Here is a 21,296-nt window from a genome sequence, read left to right on the forward strand (position 1 = left end):
GTTGTCAAATGAGAAATGTTAAGACAGACATGGGCCTATAATGTGTTCCTCTTGATAAACTACAGGGAAGCTCAAGTGTTTAGAAAAGAAGCACAACTTTAACATCAGTACTGTTAAAAAAAAACCAAAAAACAAAAAACAAAAAAAAAACCACACACACAGGTGATGCAGTATATGCAGTACACTGTACCTGTAAGATTTCAAGTAGAAATGCAAAGAGAGGCAGCGCATGTGCCAGTTATAATGCATATAATCCTAGTCATTAATACTGAATGATACCCAAGGTTATGAATAAATATGAACACACGAGGTCATTCCATACAAATGTGTAAAAATAAACTCAAAATGTCACACAAAGCTATGACATGGCTGATGAAGCGGTTTTCAGCAAATAGAAAACTATTGCATACACTCCAGAAACAGCACAAAATTGCACTTAATTTGTGGTCAAAAGCAAAAAAAAAAAGGAAAGGAAAAAGGTAATTTAAAACTTGCAATGTCTTAAATTTGAAATGGCACAAATGTTCGTTCTGAGGCAAAGTTTTCTGCTTGCTGAAATACAAACAAAATATTATCAAGGTTAAACATAGGAAAATAATGACTAACAAAGCCAACAGACAACATGACCGCCATCAGAAATCATTTCTTCCTCAAAGGAATGTATGATTTTAACACACCTAGTCCTTACTAACATTTAAAATCTCCTAAACAAGCAATCTGAGTTGACTTTCAAAAAGGAGTGTTTAATTACTGTCCAGCGAGACTGACAGAAAAACTGAAGACTATGGCTCTTAGAATTGTTCATGAAAACAAAAACCAATAAAAGGCACAGGAGGTCTTAGGAGAGGGTTATACAAAACAGATAATGTCTAAAAACAAAGATGTATTGCATTGTAAAATACAAAATGCTGACCTTAATGCAGTATTTGGCAAAAAATGTAGAAAGTATTCCAATTTGGAATTGAATTTGTTTTTTTATAAAATGTCTTGAATTTAACATTTCCGTGACCCACTATGAAAATTGACTCCAATCTTTTCAGGAGCAAGTCAAAGTCAAGTTGTTCTTTTAGTGGAGTTACACTACATGACTAGAAAGATAGTGTTCAGTTAGAATAGAACAGAACAAGAAACATATATGGGCCTATTTAACATCATTTTCCTCCCTGGAATATGCTTAGAACCTGGCAGTTAAGCACTTAAAATACTATAAAACAAACAAATAGTTTTTATATTATTTTTTTCAGTTAAATACATAAAATTTGCAAGAACAAAACAAAAAATGTGCTAAATATACTGAAATGTGCATCTCTTACATAATATTAACTAATGCACTAAAAGTGCACAGTTACATTAAAAAACAAAGCAGAGAAAAGAAGAAAAAATACCACAGTAACAGTTAGAATAATGATTACATAGACCGGTTGGCTTTACATGTGAGCCTGTGTTTTCTTGCAGCCACATCCAGGGACAAATTTGTTGTTTTGAACCAGGCATGTGTATTCTGGACGTATAGTGTAGAGTGAAGGAAGCCATTTGCGGCTAAACTCCAGAGCTAATAAAATTACTGCAAAATTGAGAAACAAAACAATCATCAGAATTATCACATCATAAATGATCAATGTCAATTAAAAAGATAATATATCCTAATAAGTCAAGTTCACATGGACGTAGACAAAGTGAATGTTACAGTCAACAACGAGACCAGTTAGACCCATTAGTACACAGCAAAACAGAAGACTCACTTTTCCTGATGCAATGGACAGCAGACTCACATGCAACAGACAACATGCAAACTAATACAAAGTGTTGAGACTGAGAGCAGATCATGCATGCCACAGTGGTTCAGACAGAGTCACCACTGTGAAAGACAACATGGACAATGAATGTTATGCTGGCTGAATGGCTAGATGAAGTAGTAAATCAACAAAGACATGAAACAACATGACAACAAAATCACAGTTGAAACCAACTTCTCAAATTCATCTTGGAGAAAGTTAATGCCTTTTATGCTAACATCATCTTTAAGAAATCTTTACACAAATCTAGATATCATCTTTAACAAAAGACCTTTCATTTTTGTAATATTATTAGCAAAAATATCTGCAGCATCAATTATGTCCTTTAGGGTTGCAACCTGGATTGCAAAGCTCCCAGAAGGCTCAGTAAGGTGCGTCTCTGTTGGGATTACACAGATTTATTCCCACTGACACAGAGATTAACAGACTAGCTTTGTGAAACTGGGTTTAACTCAATGACATTCAGTAGTATTCTCAATGCTGGCTGTGTTCAAGCAGAAACATTGGGGTCAAACATTCAGACAGAAAAGACAAATTTAGATATGGACGTAGATGTATTTTAACATGGCTAGACATTGTATTAGATATTCATGTAGTTTAGTTCCAACACAATATAAAGTATCTGCTTAAAGGTGCCCTAGAACTTTTTTTAAAAAGATGTAATATGAGTCTAAGGTGTCCCCTGAATGTGTCTGTGAAGTTTCAGCTCAAAATACCCCATAGATTTTTTTAAAGTCATTCTTTTAACTGCCTATTTTGGGGCATCATTATAAATGAGCCGATTCAGGGCTACTGGCCCTTTAATTCTCGTGCTCCACACCCACAGAATGAAGAATGTAGAAATGAAGAATGAAGTTGTGTTTATGAATTATACAGACTGCAAGTGTTTAATAATGAAAATAGCGACGGCTCTTGTCTCTGTGAATACAGTAAGAAACGATGGTAACTTTAACCACATTTAACAGTACATTAGCAACATGCTAACAAAACATTTATAAAGGCAATTTACAAATATCACTAAAAATATCATGTTGTCATGAATCATGTCAGTTATTATTGCTCCATCTGCCATTTTTCGCTATTGTTCTTGCTTGCTTACCTAGTCTGTTGATTCACCTGTGCAGATCCAGACGTTACTGGCTGCCCTTGTCTAATGCCTTTCATAATGTTGGGAACATGGGCTGGCATATGCAAATATTGGGGGCGTACACCCCGACTGTTACGTAACAGTCGGTGTTATGTTGAGATTCGCCTGTTCTTCGGAGGTCTTTTAAACAAATGAGATTTATATAAGAAGGAGGAAACAATGGAGTTTGAGACTCACTGTATGTCATTTCCATGTACTGAACTCTTGTTATTTGACTATGCCAAGATAAATGCAATTTTTCATTCGAGGGCACCTTTAAGTACACTGGAAATGGAACTAATGCATTGCATTGTACATTACAGTTTGCTCTGGTCATATATGTAATAGGTCAATGCATACCAGACATTTGCATACACTACAGACTGCTTTCTATATTAAAAAAATAGTAGGTAGTATGGATGTTAAAAATACCGGCACACGTCAATACTAAGGTTGCAAAAAATACTGAAGTTCACCTATTAAATCTTTGCAAAACTCCAAGAACACTATTTTTTTTAGTGAACTGGCAAGCCTTGTTGTGGTCGTGATAACCCTAGTAGGTAGAATGGCATTAGCAGCAACACATCTATTCTCTCCAGGTAGATCTACAGGAGAAGGACTGAGCCCCAACTTTAGACAAGTATTAATGAAGCCATCAGAACTGTTAGCACAATCATGCTAGTGTTGTTTTGTCCCAACCACACATACAGTAAAAGGAATGTTAGTTAGTATGAGGATGCTGATGAGTGACAGTTACACACAGGTGTTAATCCGATCCAGCGTCACACAGAATTTTATACTTCTCGCTGCAGAAAACCGCAGGACTTCCAACGAGGCCGTGTGGTTGCGGCCTGTTCTTACAGGGAAGTCTAGGACTTACATGGGGGCTGGAAAAAGACAAGGGTCCTCTGCCACGCCCAGATGGAGCCTTCCCACGGCCAGCTGGCCCAGCACCGGATCCTCTTCGGGATTGCTCGTGGTCAAACTCCAGATCCTCCAGTCGCTGAGTGAGGGCCAGTTTCTGCTGGATGGCCATACGCAGGAGGGAGTTCAGAGTCTTCTTCTCATCTTCTGCTGCAGCCAGCTGCCTCTGCATGTCGTCCAATTGTGTTACATACTCATCACACCTAAAGAAGAAACAGTGAAAGAGGGATAGAGCAAGAAAGATGTAGTAAACCAGATTTAGTTCCTGAATTAAGTAACCCCTACTGTTTTCTGGACAGTAGCATGGATAATGGTGGAGTTACTCGGTTAAAAGGACAGTTCAGCCAAAAATGAAAAGTATCCCATACATCCATCATAAACTCCAGGGTGTTATAAAGACCTTCTGAAGCGAAGCAATCCGTTTTTGCAAAAGCCAGTGATTATAGTTTATACATATGGAATGGATTACTTTTATGATGGATGGATGCACTTTGTTGGGCTTAAAAAAAAAAATGGTACCATTCACTCCCATTATAAATCTTGGAAGAGCCAGGATATTATTTAATATAACTCCGACTGTGTTGGGCTGAAAGAAGAAAGTCATATACACCTGGGATGGCTTTAGGGTGAATAAATTATGGGATAATTTCCACTTTTGGGTGAACTTACCCTTTAAGTTGAGCCAGACAAAAAAAAGCTGGAAGAGTAACAACTTTCAGTTGTGTTCTTGTACTACCTGGTGGCGAACATTGCCCTGAGAGAGGAGAAAGTGGCAGCATCTTCTTTAAGAGCCTTGAGCTCATTTCTTAACTTCATCATGGTTTCGGTGACCATGGCCTTTTCATTCTCGTATTTGCTCTTCAAGTTTGCCAGGGCAACCTCAGCTGTCTAAAGAAGGACAGAACCACATCACAGTTCAGAAAAAGCTCTTAATGTACTAAGAAGATTGGTAGCACTTTATTTTACAGTCCCGATCCCCATGTGTTACAATAACTGGGCAATAACTATGTAGGTACTAACCCTGAACCTAACCTTAACCCATGTAATTACCTTACATTACCCAGTACTTTCTTAGGAAAGTACACTGTAAGTAGACGTGCACGTACTGTAAAATAAAGTGCAACCAGAATATCTAAGTCAATCCATTTGAATGATCAACAACAAGCTCAATATTCTGGCGTCATATACATTCATGCCAAGCTAATCTTTTTAATTCTCACCTGTTTGTTGGCCTTGAGCACAGTCCTCAGCGTGGCAATCTGTTCTCGCTTAGTGCTCAGCAGGGACTTGAGCTTCAAAATCTCCTCCATGCAAGCAGCTTGGTCTTTATCTGCCACTGCGGCCAACTCTAGAGAAGCAACTCTTTGCCTGGATAATTCTGTGGTACGGTCCACTGCCTTCTGCAAGTGGCGGATCTGATCCCGAATTATTGCTACCAGGTTGTAGATGTCCATTGGTTCAGGACGTGGCTCTTCTCTGACTGCCATCCCAGAAGTTGAGCTGTCAATAGTAGTGGAGTTGGCCCTGGGTGCCTGGGCTGTGCTGTCGCTGGTTTGCGTCAATGTAGACCTCCGATCTTTACCTTCGGTCTTGCTTCCTTTACCCTCTTTGTAGAAATCAAGCATGACACGATTCGGGGTTTCATTGTTGCACATGCAGACATGGTGGTAGAGGTTTGCAAGCTCTTCACTAAAGGCAACAAGTTCATCCTGGGCAACGCTGAGACTGCCCTCTGTCTCGCCTGCAACTGCACTCACTTCCTTTAGCTCCTTTTCCAACCGAGCAACTTGATCGCGGTCTACACGGCTGCTGCTCTCCAACTGAGACACTTGAACACTGAGGTCACGCACCTGTCCCTCCAGTCGTGCCCGTACCTCCTCATGCTCAGCCTTCATCTAGAATCATACAAAAATGTTGCCACACAATGTTTCATCAACCCATTAACAAAACAAATAATATTGAACAAAACTCAATTTCTCAGTACCACTCACCTCATCATGCTCCGACTTTAGTCCCTTAAGCTCCCCCCTCAGTTCACCCGCCTCTGCTATGGCTACCTCATACTTGCAGCGAAGTATCTCTGGCCCATTGATATCCAGCTCATAATAGTCCACATCATTGTCCTCTCGACTGTCCCGCTCTCGCTCGCTGTCCAGTGCCGACTGCCGCTCCTTGCCTGCCTGCAGTCTTCTCATTGCACCCAAATCATCACTAAGTCTCGTCATAGCTTCCTGCTGTTCGGCCAGTGCTCCGCGAGCATGCTCTAACTGCTTCTGAGAGTCCTGTAAAGTGGTGAGAAGAGCTACCTTCTCTCGCTCCACCTGCAAGGTGAAATAGAAGGGAAGAATGCTACATTTTTAACAGTTTGAAACAAACAAGGTGAGTAGAGTATTTCAATCAAGTGCAAAGGACTGCATTTGCAACAGTATACACAATGATTGCTATACCTGTAAGAGCTGTTGCTTGAGTTTCTGGATCTCAGAGATGTTCAGCTCGGTCAACAAGTCATCCACCAGACTTGGTGCGGGACGGAAGTTTTCGCCTCTCTTGGGTGAAGACAATCTGTTATCTTCATCATTACCTTCACTGACTTTAGCAAATCCATTTTCAAATGTCAGTATGGCATCGTCGTTATTAGGTTCGTCTGCACTTAGTTTAAGCCCATCCAATGAGCTAGCAAGAAGGGAGTCTCCTAGGGTCATGTGATGTGTCAATTCTTTTCGAAGTGCTGCTTTCTGCTCCCGCTCGGTCTTTACGGTTTCTAGAGCCTCCGTTAGCTGACGCTCGGCTATTTCGCGTAACCGAACAGCGTCCTCTAGCTGGCTGTTTAGGTACTGTACTTCCTCTTCCAAACGCCGATTCTCATGCTTGAGTCCCTCAAACTCCACCTTTGGAAGAGGTCAGAGATATACAAGATTGTAAGATAAACAAGCCAAAAACAGCAAAGACTTGTACACATGCAACTATGTGGAAGTAGTAGTCATCATTGAGCAGACACTTTCATCCAAAGTGCCTCCACAGTGATGGTGTATGTTTTGCTCCTTGTGGGGCTGGATCCATCAACCTTTTGATTATTAATCGAGAGCTTTGGCTACTCTTCCACACCACACCCAAATGTGATCAATGGTCAATACTACTAACCTGACCCTGTTTAAGGGTGGAGACTTGTTTCTGCAGGCTGATGTTCTCTTCCTCCAGTTCAGTGTAGTCTTGCAGCAGACGAGACTCTCGGATCTTGTACTCTCGAATGTCATCACGCAGACGACTGCGCTGCAGCTCCACAATCTCATTATTCTTAAGAATAGAACAAACATTTATGGAAAAATCAATGAATCTATATGCACATATAGAGCATAACTGGGGGAATAAGTCATTGGGTTTGTTGGGTTTTGTATGAACGCATAGATATCAGTAAAAGTGAAAGTGACGTGTGGCCAAGTCTCAGAATTTGTGCTCTGCATTTCACCCATCTAAGTGCACACACAACAGCAGTGAGTATTGAACACACACACACACAGTGAACACACACCCAGAGCAGTGGGAAGCAATTTCTTTTGTGCGGCACCCAGGGAGCGATTGGATTAGGTGCCTTTCTCAAGGGAAACTCAGTTGTGAGTAATGAGAGTGGAAGAGCGCTGTTCATTTACTCCCCCCACCTACATTTCCTGCCGCTTCTGAGACTTGAACCCACAACCTTCAGGTTACAAGTCCAACTCTGACCAGTAGGCCATAACTGCTCTCAAATTAAACATAGTTTAATATTAGTCTATTTAACCTTGCAACCTTTGCTGTTGAGTACATTATTATGCTAATAACATTTATAAATATTTAAGTTGCAAACACTTAACAAAACCCTCTACTGCACAAACCTCTCTCAGCTCGAGGGCGAGGGTGGCCAGACGTTCGTTCTCCGCCTGTGTGCTGGTGAGTGTGTTTTTTGTTTGTCGTAGGTCAGTCTGCAGATCCTGCACTCTCTGCTCATAGTACGCCTCTTTAGATGCCGACTCCAGGATGAGGGACTCCTCCCTGCTTTCCCCATCTGCAGCCACCTTTTTATGGGTGGAGTGAACCTGGCCATATGCCTGTGTGAACATGATCAGGGAAAGAGTAGTTAAAATTATAAAATCTATCAAGGTCTAGCGCTATGCTACAAACAAACTTATTGTTTTGTAGGGTGGAGGCTGAATGAGGGAGGGGAGACTTGGTTCATATTAATCTTAACTGTACTAAAGAAACACCATGGGATATATGGGGCAGAAGTTAAATGGCTAAATGTAATCAAGACCCAAGAAATGTACATTTTTGACTGTTGATGGAAATCATTATTTGAAGACATGCTAACAACATGTCTTATCTCATGCAACGTCTATGTGTAGTTTTTATTGGTTGACAGTCATCTTCACTATTTATCAGCTGAAATTCTTTAACACACATCCACAATGATTCTCTCAGCTCTGCTTAACACATTTTACAGTTTTTAAATCCGTTTTGCAGATTTGCCCCAAACCTCGGATTCCCACAGACAGTTAAAGTTTGATGTATGTTAGTCATTTTGTAAAACTCATTTCCTGAAATTGATGATGTAACTGGCTAGAGACAAAACTAGTTGAATTCTGTTCAAAAGCTCTTTTTATCAAACACTCCATCTTTTTTTCTCCCTCCTAAATCTGTGTGCCAGTCTGAATGATGTCATTGGCATGCTACAGCCTGAGTTGCCTCGCACACACAAAACCATGGCAGCACAAGCCATAAATGTTAACAGCTCCATTAGACTTTTAGAAAATAAACCCTCTTAAACTTTTCACACTCTCAATGGTTTAATTTATCCACTACCAATGTGACAACATGCATTTCAGGAGAATTCTGTCAATTTATGAAAGTCATGAACATTGTCACCACAGTGCCATTTCCAACACACCTCAAATTATGTATTAATGGCATTGTGAAATGGACATGATTGTTGAGAAAATTACATTTTCAAAATTAATGGAATAAAACGGCAGACACTTTTGTCTCGCAAAGTCTAGTTTCATAGCTAGCAAATTAAATTTGACAAAGTAGAATTTTCCTCATTTTACATTTTTTAATACCATGCATTATTAGGAGCAAAATTGTTTGTTGTGTTGAAAATGATGCCACAACTGTGGATTAATTGTAATGTTTAAAATAAATTAATTAAAAATAAAAAACATTATTTTCAACAACGATCATCATAGTTTTAAATTTTTTAATGTAATATATATTGGCTTATAATTGATAATCTGAGTCTGGAACAAGATTAAAACAATAACATTTAAACAAAGGGCATTTGAGTAAAATAAAGCAGTAAAAAATATATGAAGGTACAGAAAAAAGCAGACACTAGTTTCAATTCAAATCAACCCATGGGAAATAAAAGTGCCTGTAAATTGAAGAAACATCCATTAGTGACACTGGCCCATCGTAATAATATCAGAATGCATGCGAGACTAAAAGAGAGGTGGAAATGGTGTCAGCACTAAGTCCTCCTCCTGCCACAGCAGCTGCTGTTAAGATCTGGCAACTGTCCACCTGTCACTCTGGGTTGCCAAGACATTTCTTTAGACGTTCATTCAGATTCCAGCACAGAGATTCAGCGGATAAAGGCCATGCTAACATACAGACCTCCACTGTGTGTTTCTCTCTATTCCTAAACTACTGATCTGCAAAGATCTACTTTTCTGATATTATCATTTTATAAACAAAGACAAAATGATTTCTGTGAAGCATAAACTAATTCCTAGTATATCTGAGAATCAACTTAATTCTCAGTATTGCTCTGCTTAAACCCAACCGTAGTTGCATTTAGAGCATACTCAATATAACTAGTACCAAGAAAAGCCCTTGTTAAATTTATCAATGCCACTGCTGTAGTAAAATAAGGCTGCCATTGAGACTTTAGCAGCAAGATTAAGCTTTGATGTTAGACTTCTCACCTGCGCAGACCTTTACATTGAACAAATCCTCAACACAGCTGTTCAGTTTGTAGTCCTACAACCTACAAGAGAATTACCATTTGAGCTCCTACTTTTCATCATTGTTTTCAATTTCTAATGGGTTCTTAGAAGAGCAGTTTTCAGAAGTAAGGTCTGTATTTAAAGAGAATAAAGAGATAAAGTGGTCAGGCAAGTAATCAATTGTTGGAGTGATCAGTAACAATTTATATTGTACAACAAAACTAGAAGTAGACTACAGATCTTATTCATATATCAAAACCGGTAATATGAAAGCCCATTTGAAATTCCATTGGGAATCCATGGTGAATTATCCTTCTGTGTTGGACAACAAATTGACGTCATGACTGATCTTCTCTAACAACAACAAAACCGCTTGCCAACGACAGCTGATTCAGAATCCAGACAAGCTTTGCTCTGTGTCAGAGAACACATTTTTGTCCCCAAAAGCCTTATTTTTCCCCATAGTTTGACAGAAGCTTGGTTTTACAGAGTATTTCTGCTGCCTTTGATCTGACTCGTCTCTAGTGATGAGTGACTGATTTAAGTCATACCACCATTGATATCACATGAATCATTGACAATGATTTGACTTATATAAGGTTTACATTTCTTGTTTTAAATGGCAAATGCATTAAACATGACAAATAAGCAAGCAGTTCATGCCTGGGGAGATTAAAAATATCTCCTACTTCCTAAAAGTCTTAATTTTTCAAATATGTTTCTCACAAGTTACAGAAAACAGGAAGTTATGTAGCGAAAGGAACCAGCTTCACATAGCCATTAGCCAAATCTGACACAAAAGTTTGGTTTTTATGTGCCATTTAGGGATGTTTATCTAAAATAGAATATAAGTGGGAATGTAAGTCATGCTTTTTTTTTTCAAAATTGCAAAACAATGTTATTTTGCCCTGATGCAACAGTCAGATGTGACTAATTTTCCATAAAATACAGTAATAGATTGACACAGAAAACGCTCTGCAGCATCAGTCTACAATCAGCTGTACAGAAAATACTTACAAAACAGCAGAAATGTAGACTTTTTAATTAGAATTTTTGTTCATCTAAAAGACTATGAAGATTTACAAGCTAGAACTGTTGTCAAACTAGACTTTATTATTAGGTAGAAATGTGCATTTACACTAGAACTCCATATCATATGTAAAATCAGATAAAACTGTAAATCTTGATCAAAAAGAACATTCCATTTGGAAAACTGCTGTTTTTCCATTGCTAGGCTTAAGAAGCCTCAAATATTTACTCTTGTGCTTCTTTAAATAGTCACAAACCCTATAAACCACAGCAGCCTGTAGATAGGCTGTATCAACTCTATAGCGAGGGAGTCCCACCCCTGCACAGCTGTGGACCACACTGATGGAGACTTTATTCTGATCCCCCTTGAAGGAAACTAAAATGTTACCCTTCTTTCACACTTTAAACCCTTTCAGACGGACTGCACAGCTGACAAAGTATTTCATCCTGGTTAGGACACAAATTTAAATTGAACAGAAATCTGAGCAGTTGTGTAAATACTATTGCCACTGTTTATTTGGCATAGGACTGTGGTGGGCTCAGACCTCCTTCAGCACAACGAACAATGAATTCAACATTGCACTTTCTTTTTACTTTCAGAGATGAACAATATATTGGTGATGTTATAGGTATTGGCCATTCGTAGCATCTTTTTCAGTGATAGGTAGGTGTGCTCTGAGGCTCCACCTTCTTTGACGTGAAAATCTTCTCCGGTTCATTTCTTCTGTTCTGTCCATCGAGGTCAGACGCCGGTGAGTAAAACATGACAAGACTTTACTGGAGTGCCAAATTGCAAAGCTCATGCAAACATCTGCATCACTATGATCAGATGCTTTCTTAACCACTGTGTACTCACAGATGTCATTTTTGTTGTGTTTATTTTGTTCTTGAAAACATGCAGCACATATTAACATTAATCTAAATGACATTCACTTTCACAAATTTTTACTCTATTTTTGATCAAATAAACATAGTTTTGTTAAGTATAAGAGACTTCCTTTAAAAACATTTGAATTGTAGTGAATATATACACTAGACTGGAGCCATTACTTAAAGAAAACCAGGCAAAAATATTTCTATTAGCCAAAAAAATCTATATCTCTGCATCCCTGCTACAGTAGCTGTGTGTTTGGTCATACTGACTTAACCTAGAAACAGATCTTATATTGCCATCTTGCATAAGGATGCTAATCTAGGCAAGACTACGTCTTCCTGTGCTTAAAGAGTGTTTTGAGAATGAGTTAATGTATGTGTGTGTGTGTTGGAGTTTAAACAGGTGAGAGAGCAGATCTCATATACTTGAATGGGATTAACTTGTCTCCTCTTTTCACCTCACCCTCCGTCTGATCCATCGTGTCTGATCCTTGATCGCTACACCTATCTTTGTCAGTCCTGTATTTTACAGTAAAATGGTTACATTCACACACAGTTCAGTTATTTACAGGAGTGAAACCAGCATTCCATAACCAAACTCACACCCCTAAATTTTCAAGACTCACAACTGCATTCTTAGAAAACCTGCGAACAAAACAGAACCGGACTGAACAACTAGTTGTCTAGTGCAAGAGAGTCGGTCTGCACTGCACAAACGCATGTCTACCGTGCGTTGCAGGCTTTCATGTGGGTTTCGGTAACTTACAGCAGTTGAGAAATGAGCCGTGTGTCATCTGAAGGTTTAAGATCCTGTCACTGTTCCCCACCAATCGAAGCTGCTCCTGTCAGTTTTGTGTTCTACACACGCCTGAAATGCTCCACCCAGATATAAAAGCTGCTGTAGATTAGTGAAGATTTGACAGATGAACTCACGGCTCGACTGGACTCGAAATGTCAAAAGTGTTAAGACTTTTCAGTTTTATGAATATCGCCATTTTTGTTATTACTTTGGTCATTGTTGCAATGGTTACTGATAAGAGTGACTCCACTTCATACACACAGTATTTGAGATGCTACTGTAAGTTGCTGTGTGAACAGAACATTTCGAGACGCACCTGTAACTAAGTAAGGTCGTCAATCCCCAAAACTGACAGTGTGAACGTTTCCGTTAACACATTAAAGGCCATGTTCACTCTCGCATGTGCCCTGTGGACACCTGGTATTGAGATGCATTTTGGTTGATCATAACTCAAGTAGACAAGTTTAGACCTACTATTTAACCTAGTCTCTTTTGTCCATTTGTCCTTTTGTCCAGACCACATCTGTCCTGATTTATTCGAGGGGAGGGTCTATGGGTGGGTAAACGTATGGGCCTTTTCAGATCTTTTTATCTAAGACAAAATAAGCTCACGCAATTTACATATGAATGCAACAGGAGATGTTTCTGCTCTAACAGATGCAAGACCACGCCGAGTGTGTGTTCAAAATCAGGAATGGGGAGAGAACATTATGCTTGGTACGTTTTTCATCTTCAAACCAAACTTGGGTCTTCAGCCAACAGAGTTTAAATCCCATCTAGCTAGCATGCTTCCCATAAAGTTTACACATAGGTCACTAGGCAGAGAGTAGGCGGTCTTTTGTGGCTGTTTGAATGCATTTGACCACATGAGCGTTTACACTATGAAAACAATTTTGAATGCGTTCTCGACTACCTCTGGAAGTGGTCAAAAGTGGACAAGCTCAAAATGTTTTAGACACCTGTATTTAGTGTCATCTACTTGGTATTAAGATGTGTTTTGGTCGATTGAATCACATGTGTAAAAAGGGTCATGGTTTAACATTTGTATTTCACTCCACTGGCCTGAAATCACCCAGCATTTAAAGTGATAGTTCACTCAAAAATGAAAATTTTGTCATAATTTACTCAGTTGTTCCAAACCTGTATGCATTTCTTTCTCCTGCTAAAAACAAAAGAAGATATTTTTAAGAATATGGGTAACCAAACAGACCCCACTGACTTCCATAGTATGGAAACTGTTTCGTTACCGACATTCTTCAAAATATCTTCTTTTGTGTTCAGCAGAAGAAAGAAACTCATACAGGTTTGGAACAACTTGAGGGTGAGTAAATGATGACAGAATTTTCATTTTTGGGTGAACTATCACTTTAATACTAAATAGAAAAAGCAGAAAATAGAATAACAAACCTTACTACAACATATCCAAGATAATTCACATTACTTGAGAGACATGGAATAATTGTACTTTAAAAATAAATTATATATATATAAAGTACAATTTAAAAATAAAGTACAATATATATATATATATATTATACTATATATATATTTTTTTTTTTTTTTTTTGCCACAACACATGACCATTTAAAATTAATCAGAAGGTAAAAATAAATAAATAAATACAAAAATAAATACATTAAAATAAATAAAGACTACTAAACAGGGCATACTTATATGTAAATATGACCTAATTTTTAATATATATATATATATATATATATATATATATATATATATATATATATATATATATATATATATATATATATATATATATATATATATATATATAAAAATTAGTAACTAGTAACAAGACCTACTTCTGAAAATGTTAACCTAAAAACCTTAATGTTACACAAAAGGAAAAATGTTCATGGATAAAATTTATAACCATATTATGCACTGAAAATTACAATTTTTTTGGACTACATCTAAGCCATCTGTACTGTATTAATATTTTGATTATTAATATAGTTTGCATTGCTTTTGTTAATAAAATGACTCATGCAAGATAATCTGCCTACTAATCTGATTTCATGCCCTGACCTACAGAAGTATTTTAGTAGCTTAGAGTGATACACGAAAGCATTTCTAAACAAGAGTTTAATAGCTTCCAGGTGAAGCCCCTCAACGACACCTCCAGTGTGAGCTCTGTCTAGGCAGAGGATATGAGTCAAGCCTAAGGTGCTTTTTTTAGCCTGATTTCTTCACAGATCTTCTTACTACATGACGAAGACCGTCCTTTATTTAGAGCCGTGCAGAAAAGATTACAGTAGAAGGAAGTATATACAGAACCGCTCTAGACAAGACAACTCTAAATAAACTTTAATTCTAACACTCAGGATTAATGTCTGAGGCTGAGCTTTGCTGCATGTTTGTGTTGTTGACAGGAAGTTGTAGGGGAAAAGGAGCGAGAGAGAGAAGTTGTGCAGAGTTTCTCATTCAAATTTGACTTGAAAATAAAGAAACCTAAGTCTATTCAGGTCTAAAACAATTCATATGCAAACTACACCCCAGTCTAGGTTTATTTTAGGACGTCATATCGAGAAGAAACGTCTTGGTCACTTAAAAAACGAACTTCTTGCCTCACATCAACATCTCATTTCTTGTCATTGTTTCATTATCGGTCTCTGACCAACATCACAAGACTAATCTATTTACACTAAACTAGAATGTTGAATGTACAACATATGTGAACCTGGACCACAAAACCAGTCATAAGTCGCTCAGGTATATTTGTAGCAATAGCCAACAATACATTGTATGGGTCAAAATTATCGATTTTTCTTTTATGCCAAAAATTATTAGGATATTAAGTAAATATCATGTTCCATGAAGATATTTTGTAAATTTCCTATCATAAATATATCAAAAATGTATTTTTGTGAGTGGATATGAGTTGCTAAGGACAACTTTAAAGGCAATTTTCTCAATATTTAGATTTTTTTGTCCCCTCAGATTCCAGATTTTCAAATAGGCCTAGTTGTATATCAGCCAAATATTGTCCTATCCGAACAAACCATACATACAGCTTATTTATTCTTAATAAATATTCTTAATGAATATTCTATTCATTTCTTATGACTGGTTTTGTGGTCCAGGGTCACATATAGGCTAAGGTAAAAAATTAAAGAAAGTATTTAGTGATTTCCTGCTTTTCCACAGACAGGATATCCTGTGGTCTTATTTTAGTTTTGTTTAGTTGAAAACAAACAAGGATTGCTTCAAATTCTAAAATAAATGTAATTTTATTAAACGTATGGCCTTTGTATACAGCAATAATATATATATATATATATATATATATATATATATATATATATATATATATATATATATTGTCTATAAAAAAAAAAATCACTTTTTATCTCTAATAAAGATTATGGAAAACTAATATAATTTATAACTAAATACTTTTCCTTTCCGACACAGTAATAAACAAACTAATCACTGATAATCTACAACAGAATACACATTATATGCATTGAGAAAATGAACAATAATGAACTGTGACAAATAAATTTTCAAAAGACAGACCTACAAATTCATTTGAAATCTGCATGCACAATAATAATTCAAATACAATTTAAAGTGGAGATTAGCATATAACACACATTACAGTTTAAAACCGAAAGCCTATTTTATATCTTTATAGCTAGCAATTAACATTTGACCTTTGTAATTTGACGGCTGGTGTCATTTGTATAAATTCAAAACGTTAATTTTGCAGACTTTTAAATGAACTACCATATATTTTGTCATTTTTAATACATTCAATACAAGGCTAAATTTCTCTCAAAACTGCATGATGAAATTAAAATTGAGACAACTGCCCATAAATAATTAAATTAACACTTATTTCACATAATATTTACATATAACTCAATAGGCTAAATCATTTTTGCATCATCAATTCACAAAGCTGTCAATCGACCGATACCGATCATCTCAAAATGGCAAAATATCGGCAGATTTATCGATATTTCTTACAGCACACGGCCCTATTATTAAATTCACTTTTCATAGTTTATGAAGTACACGGTTAAGAACAATAAATTGGCATAAAATGAGTGGACAATATAACAATGGGTGGAGACACACAGACCGATACAGTTTTCTTTTGTACGCCGCTGCGCGCAACAAAAAACCGTTACTTAAAAACAAAAACAAACAAGTAACGTTAACTTAGCAACATTATAAACGGTTATTGTATGAGTTGGTTTCACCTCTCTGAGCTGATCCAGCTCTTGTCTGACGGTCTCATATTCGCTCTCCAGATCTTCAAAGCGTTGTTTCAGCTGCTGGTTTTCCTCCAGCACCGCGAGCCCGTACTCCGCCGCCTGGATCTTCTCCCGGCTCGTCTCGCTCAATTCCCGCGTCAGGCGCTCGATCTCCGCGCGGAGCCAGTTGGGCCCGGCCTCCGTGACAAGCTGCGCCTCGGGACACCCGTCCTCATCCCCGGACATGTTTGCCCTCACCCGGCACAGTCTAATACAGGCGATAACGGACCGAGCCCGTTAATTCCTCCTTCTCAACCATGAAGTTGATCCCCAATCTGAGGTACATGCAGTTTATTAGATACACTATTCTTCAAGTACAGTATAAAATTCAATTTTATAAACGTATTCCCCATGTTTCAATGTATAACTCCATGATTTCCTCTTGTTCTGATGTCATTCCTGAGATTAGGAGGGGAACTCAGTCTGCTGTGAGATCATCCAGAAGGAATACGAAGTGATTTGGTCACTCCGGTTTTATGGGTAATGTAGTTCCATTCACCTATTTATGAGCCTTATTTGGGCAGGTGCTTGACTACAACACCCACAATGCTTCATGTTCTGTACACGAAGGCAACACAGGACGCGCAGATGGTTCACTGACTGAATGCCAAACTCAACCCAAAATGTTGCTCAATGCTTCCATCTGCTGATGGGAATATTTTAGGTTGTGTGTTGCAGATGCAAGTTCATCCAATAATATTGAATAAGCATGATATAAACACAACACATCATTTCTAAAAGTAAACAATAGGCTTTTATATTATATAGGCCTATCAAAACAAATATTAGAAAACTGTCTGGAAAATGTTTATTTTGTATTAATAATTATAATAATAATAATAATTGATTTTTAGTAATTTTTTTTTCCTAACCACTTTAAAGGGTTAGTTCACCCAAAAATGAAAATTCTGTCATTTATTACTCACCTTCATGCCGTTCCATACCTGTAAGTCCTTCATTAATCTTCGGAACACAAATTAAGATATTTTTGATGAAATCCGATGACTCAGTGAGGCCTTCATAGCCAGCAATGACATTTCCTCTCACATGATCCATAAAGGTACTAAAAACATATTTAAATCAGTTCATGTGGGTACAGTGGTTCAATATTAATATTATAAAGCAACGAGAATATTTTTGGTGTGGCAAAAAACAAAATAACGTCTTATTTAGTGATGGACGATTTCAAAACACTGCTTCAGGAAGCTTCGGAGCGTTATGAATCAGTGTGTCGAATCAGCGGTTCGGAGTGCCAAAGTCACGTGATTTCAGCAGTTTGGCGGTTTGACACGCGATCCGAATCATGATTCGATACACTGATTCATTTGTGCTCCGATGCTTCATGAAACAGTGTTTTGAAATCGGCCATCACTATATAAGTCGTTATTTTGTTTTTTTGGCGCACCAAAAATATTCTCGCTGCTTTATAATATTAATGTTGAACCACTGTACTCACATAAACTGATTTAAATATGTTTTTAGTACCTTTATGGATCTTGAGAGAGGAAGTGTCATTGCTGGCTATGGAGGCCTCACGGAGCCATCGTATTTCGACTAAAATATCTTAATTTGTGTTCTGAAGATAAACGAAGGTCTTACGGGTGTGAGTAATAAATTACATTATTTTCATTTTTGGGTGAACTAACCCTTTAAGGCGAAACACCCCAGTTGAATAGGGTAAAAAAAACTAACTGGTAGATATCACCATACTTCCCTAACTGATTGATTACATTAAAAAATTGCAAACATTTTTGTATTACAAGTTTTCTAAAATGTTATGTTTAAATATGCAAATGAGGTGTTATCTAATTACAGTTTTTTCCAATTGCTAACACACAATTTTTCAAACTAGTCTGGTTTTATCAAAACACTTAACACAATTCACAAAACCACACACCCAAACTGCAAAATACCTCATATATCCTGCAAAATGAAGCACTGCAACCGAAACTACACATAACATTATCAAAATCAAACTTTTGCATGAAATGGCACACACTTCATTCATATTACCAGATTTTTGCCTAACCACCTACACACTGTTGGGCATAATGAAAAGCACCCCCATCTTTAGTATGCTTTGCCATAATACTAAAATATGTATCAGATTGTTCACATGCACAGAAATATTTGCAGATGCACACACATGCTGTTGCAACATTTTTATTTTTTTTCCTTCACTACAGTAAACAAGTCAGTACAACATAAGCACAGCAGATATATTTACATGGGACTGAACAAAAATATTCTTACAAAAAAAGTAAACTGAAAAAGAAAATTTCTGAAAAAAAATATATTACAGTAAAAAAAACAAAACAAAAAAAAAAGAAAAATAATTAGGCAGCATCTTGCCGCACAGCCGGGTCTGGCCACAACGCCTCGTCAACATCACAGGCAATATCTTCCCTTGCCAGACATCGAGGGACGAAGCGCCTTGAGTGCCTTATCCATCCCTGAATTGCACCCACATCAATCTCATCACATGCCTCTTCCATGGCCTGCACAAGAGGCATGCGCACAAAGGGCTGCCGGTCGTATACCTTCCACCGCCATGCCGAAAAGAATTCTTCTATGGGGTTCAGAAATGGTGAGTATGGTGGGAGGTATTGCACGAGAAATGTTGGGTGGTCAGCAAACCAGTTTTGGACTGGGGCTGCACGATGAAAGCTCACGTTGTCCCATACTACAACGTACCGGTTTCTTTGATGGTCTGCATCATTCATACGCTCTGGTGGTATGAGAATGTTGTGAAGTCTGTCCAGAAATGTGAGAATATGGGCTGTGTTGTATGGTCCAAGTTTGGCATGACGGTGGAGGACACCATGCATATTGGAGATGGCAGCGCACATTGTGATGTTCCCACCACGTTGGCCAGGAACATCTATAATGGCTCTGTGGCCAATGAGGTTTCTCCCCCTTCTTCTGGTCTTTGCTAGGTTGAACCCAGCCTCATCTATAAAGATGAACTCATGTGGGATTGCATGAGCATCCATTTCCAGTACTCCCTGAAAACAAAGAACAAAAATCACTCAATATGGTGTTATCCAGTACACTGGGAAACAATGTTGTGTGTAGTGTACTGCAGTTAATATAGTACTTACATCCACATATGCTCGTCTGAACTCTTTGTTTCTTTGAGAGTTTCTCTCAAACGGCACCTTATAAAGTTGTTTCATTCTGATTTGGTTTCGCTTGAGAATGCGAGCCAATGTGGACAGACTAACTCGTTGAATGTTGTTGAATAAGGTGTTGTCTTGGATGATGTGGCTTTGAATTTCTCGTAATCTGATTTCATTATTTTCCAAAACCAAGTTTACAATGGCAGCTTCCTGTACCCCGGTGAACATTTGGCCCCTTCCTCCACCATGGTGTCGTCTCTCAGTCCTTTAGAAAAAAATAAAATAAAAATATATATAGGGCTTGGACAATGCAGCCTAAATATTTTCCCCCACAGTAGAGTTCATTGTACAGGAAACTTGTACAGTTCATGAATGGCTGATGTCATACACTAAGTAAACAGGTGTCACCCAACTGATACACTATGACATGGGGTATACTACATGTGTACTACATGAAATTTTGGTTACATACCTGTTCTCCAGTCTAAAGGTCCGGATGACAGAGGCGACAGTAAAACGGCTCAAGTTTGGCTGCACTCTCTGTCCAGCCTCACGCATTGTCAACCCATGGTTGATGACATGATCTACTAAGGTTGCTCTGATTTCATTTGAAAGTGTTTGTCTTCTTTGGCCATGAACTCCTCTACCTGCTCTACCATTACCTTTCACTCTTCCTCCCCCTCTTATTCTCAACCTCCCTCTTCCTCTTCCTCTTCCTCTTCCTCTCTCTGCAATGTCTTCCATTGTTGTTGTAAAAAAAAAAGGTTCTCACCTGTGGTCTTTCCATAGTGCTTACATCCTGATTGAAGTGTTAACAATTAACCACTGAAGTGTTTGGCCAGGTGGCACATGTAATTGGCCAATTAGCTCATGTAGTGTCATTTTGAATGGCAGTGTTTTGAAATGGCAAACATGTGACTTTATGTCAGATTGTTGTGTCTTATGCAGAGAACTGTATTTAGTGAATTTAAAAAGTGCTATTTTAAAATGCAAAATGTGTGTAAAACAGAAAAGGTGTTTAGACTTTTGGAGACTTGAGAAGAAGTTTTGCTCTCTGTGTGTCAGTTTAAATAATTGTGCTGTGCATGTCATTTTAGTGTGTTAGCAATTGGAAAAAACTGTAAATATGCGCTAATTTGCATGCATTTCTAGAACAAAAATCTGAATATTAGATGATGTCAGGTTAAAAATTCTTAGGGAAAAAATACAGAGGGAATTTTGGATATCTCTTTTTACCACTCCATAAATCAGAAAATACTATCAAAAAAAAAAAAAAAAAAAAAAAAAATCACCATTTTTTAGGAATAAAATTTATAAAATCAGGCAAATTATATATCAACAAATCCTTCTGTAAAAACCTTCAGAATATAGAGAA

At 37.7% G+C, this 21,296-nt stretch overlaps 2 protein-coding genes across 3 annotated transcripts; both read right to left on the reverse strand.

Annotated features, from left to right (window-relative positions):
• Position 1: 1 nt before the first annotated feature.
• On the reverse strand, positions 2 to 17,205 carry bicd2 (bicaudal D homolog 2 (Drosophila)). Of its 2 annotated transcripts, XM_067387855.1 has the most exons (9): positions 16,749 to 17,205; positions 7,716 to 7,928; positions 6,988 to 7,140; positions 6,294 to 6,734; positions 5,838 to 6,167; positions 5,067 to 5,741; positions 4,583 to 4,734; positions 3,803 to 4,049; positions 2 to 1,564 (listed from the first exon to the last, which is right to left on the reverse strand). In XM_067387855.1, exons 1-9 carry the CDS (start codon positions 16,986 to 16,988, stop codon positions 1,562 to 1,564), a joined length of 2,454 nt encoding a protein of 817 aa, XP_067243956.1. In that variant the 5' UTR covers positions 16,989 to 17,205; the 3' UTR covers positions 2 to 1,561. The 2 variants fall into 2 exon arrangements, with proteins under 2 accessions (XP_067243956.1, XP_067243955.1); XM_067387854.1 differs by having other exon boundaries at positions 2 to 4,049.
• Positions 17,206 to 18,656: 1,451 nt separating this feature from the next.
• LOC137020989 (uncharacterized) lies at positions 18,657 to 20,976 on the reverse strand. The gene is made up of 2 exons (XM_067387154.1): positions 19,904 to 20,976; positions 18,657 to 19,807 (listed from the first exon to the last, which is right to left on the reverse strand). Exons 1-2 carry the CDS (start codon positions 20,147 to 20,149, stop codon positions 19,139 to 19,141), a joined length of 915 nt encoding a protein of 304 aa, XP_067243255.1. The 5' UTR covers positions 20,150 to 20,976; the 3' UTR covers positions 18,657 to 19,138.
• Between the last annotated feature and the right edge of the window lie 320 nt (positions 20,977 to 21,296).

Source organism: Chanodichthys erythropterus, chromosome 6 (genome assembly GCF_024489055.1).
Source record: "Chanodichthys erythropterus isolate Z2021 chromosome 6, ASM2448905v1, whole genome shotgun sequence".
Classification (NCBI taxonomy): Eukaryota; Metazoa; Chordata; class Actinopteri; order Cypriniformes; family Xenocyprididae; genus Chanodichthys; species Chanodichthys erythropterus.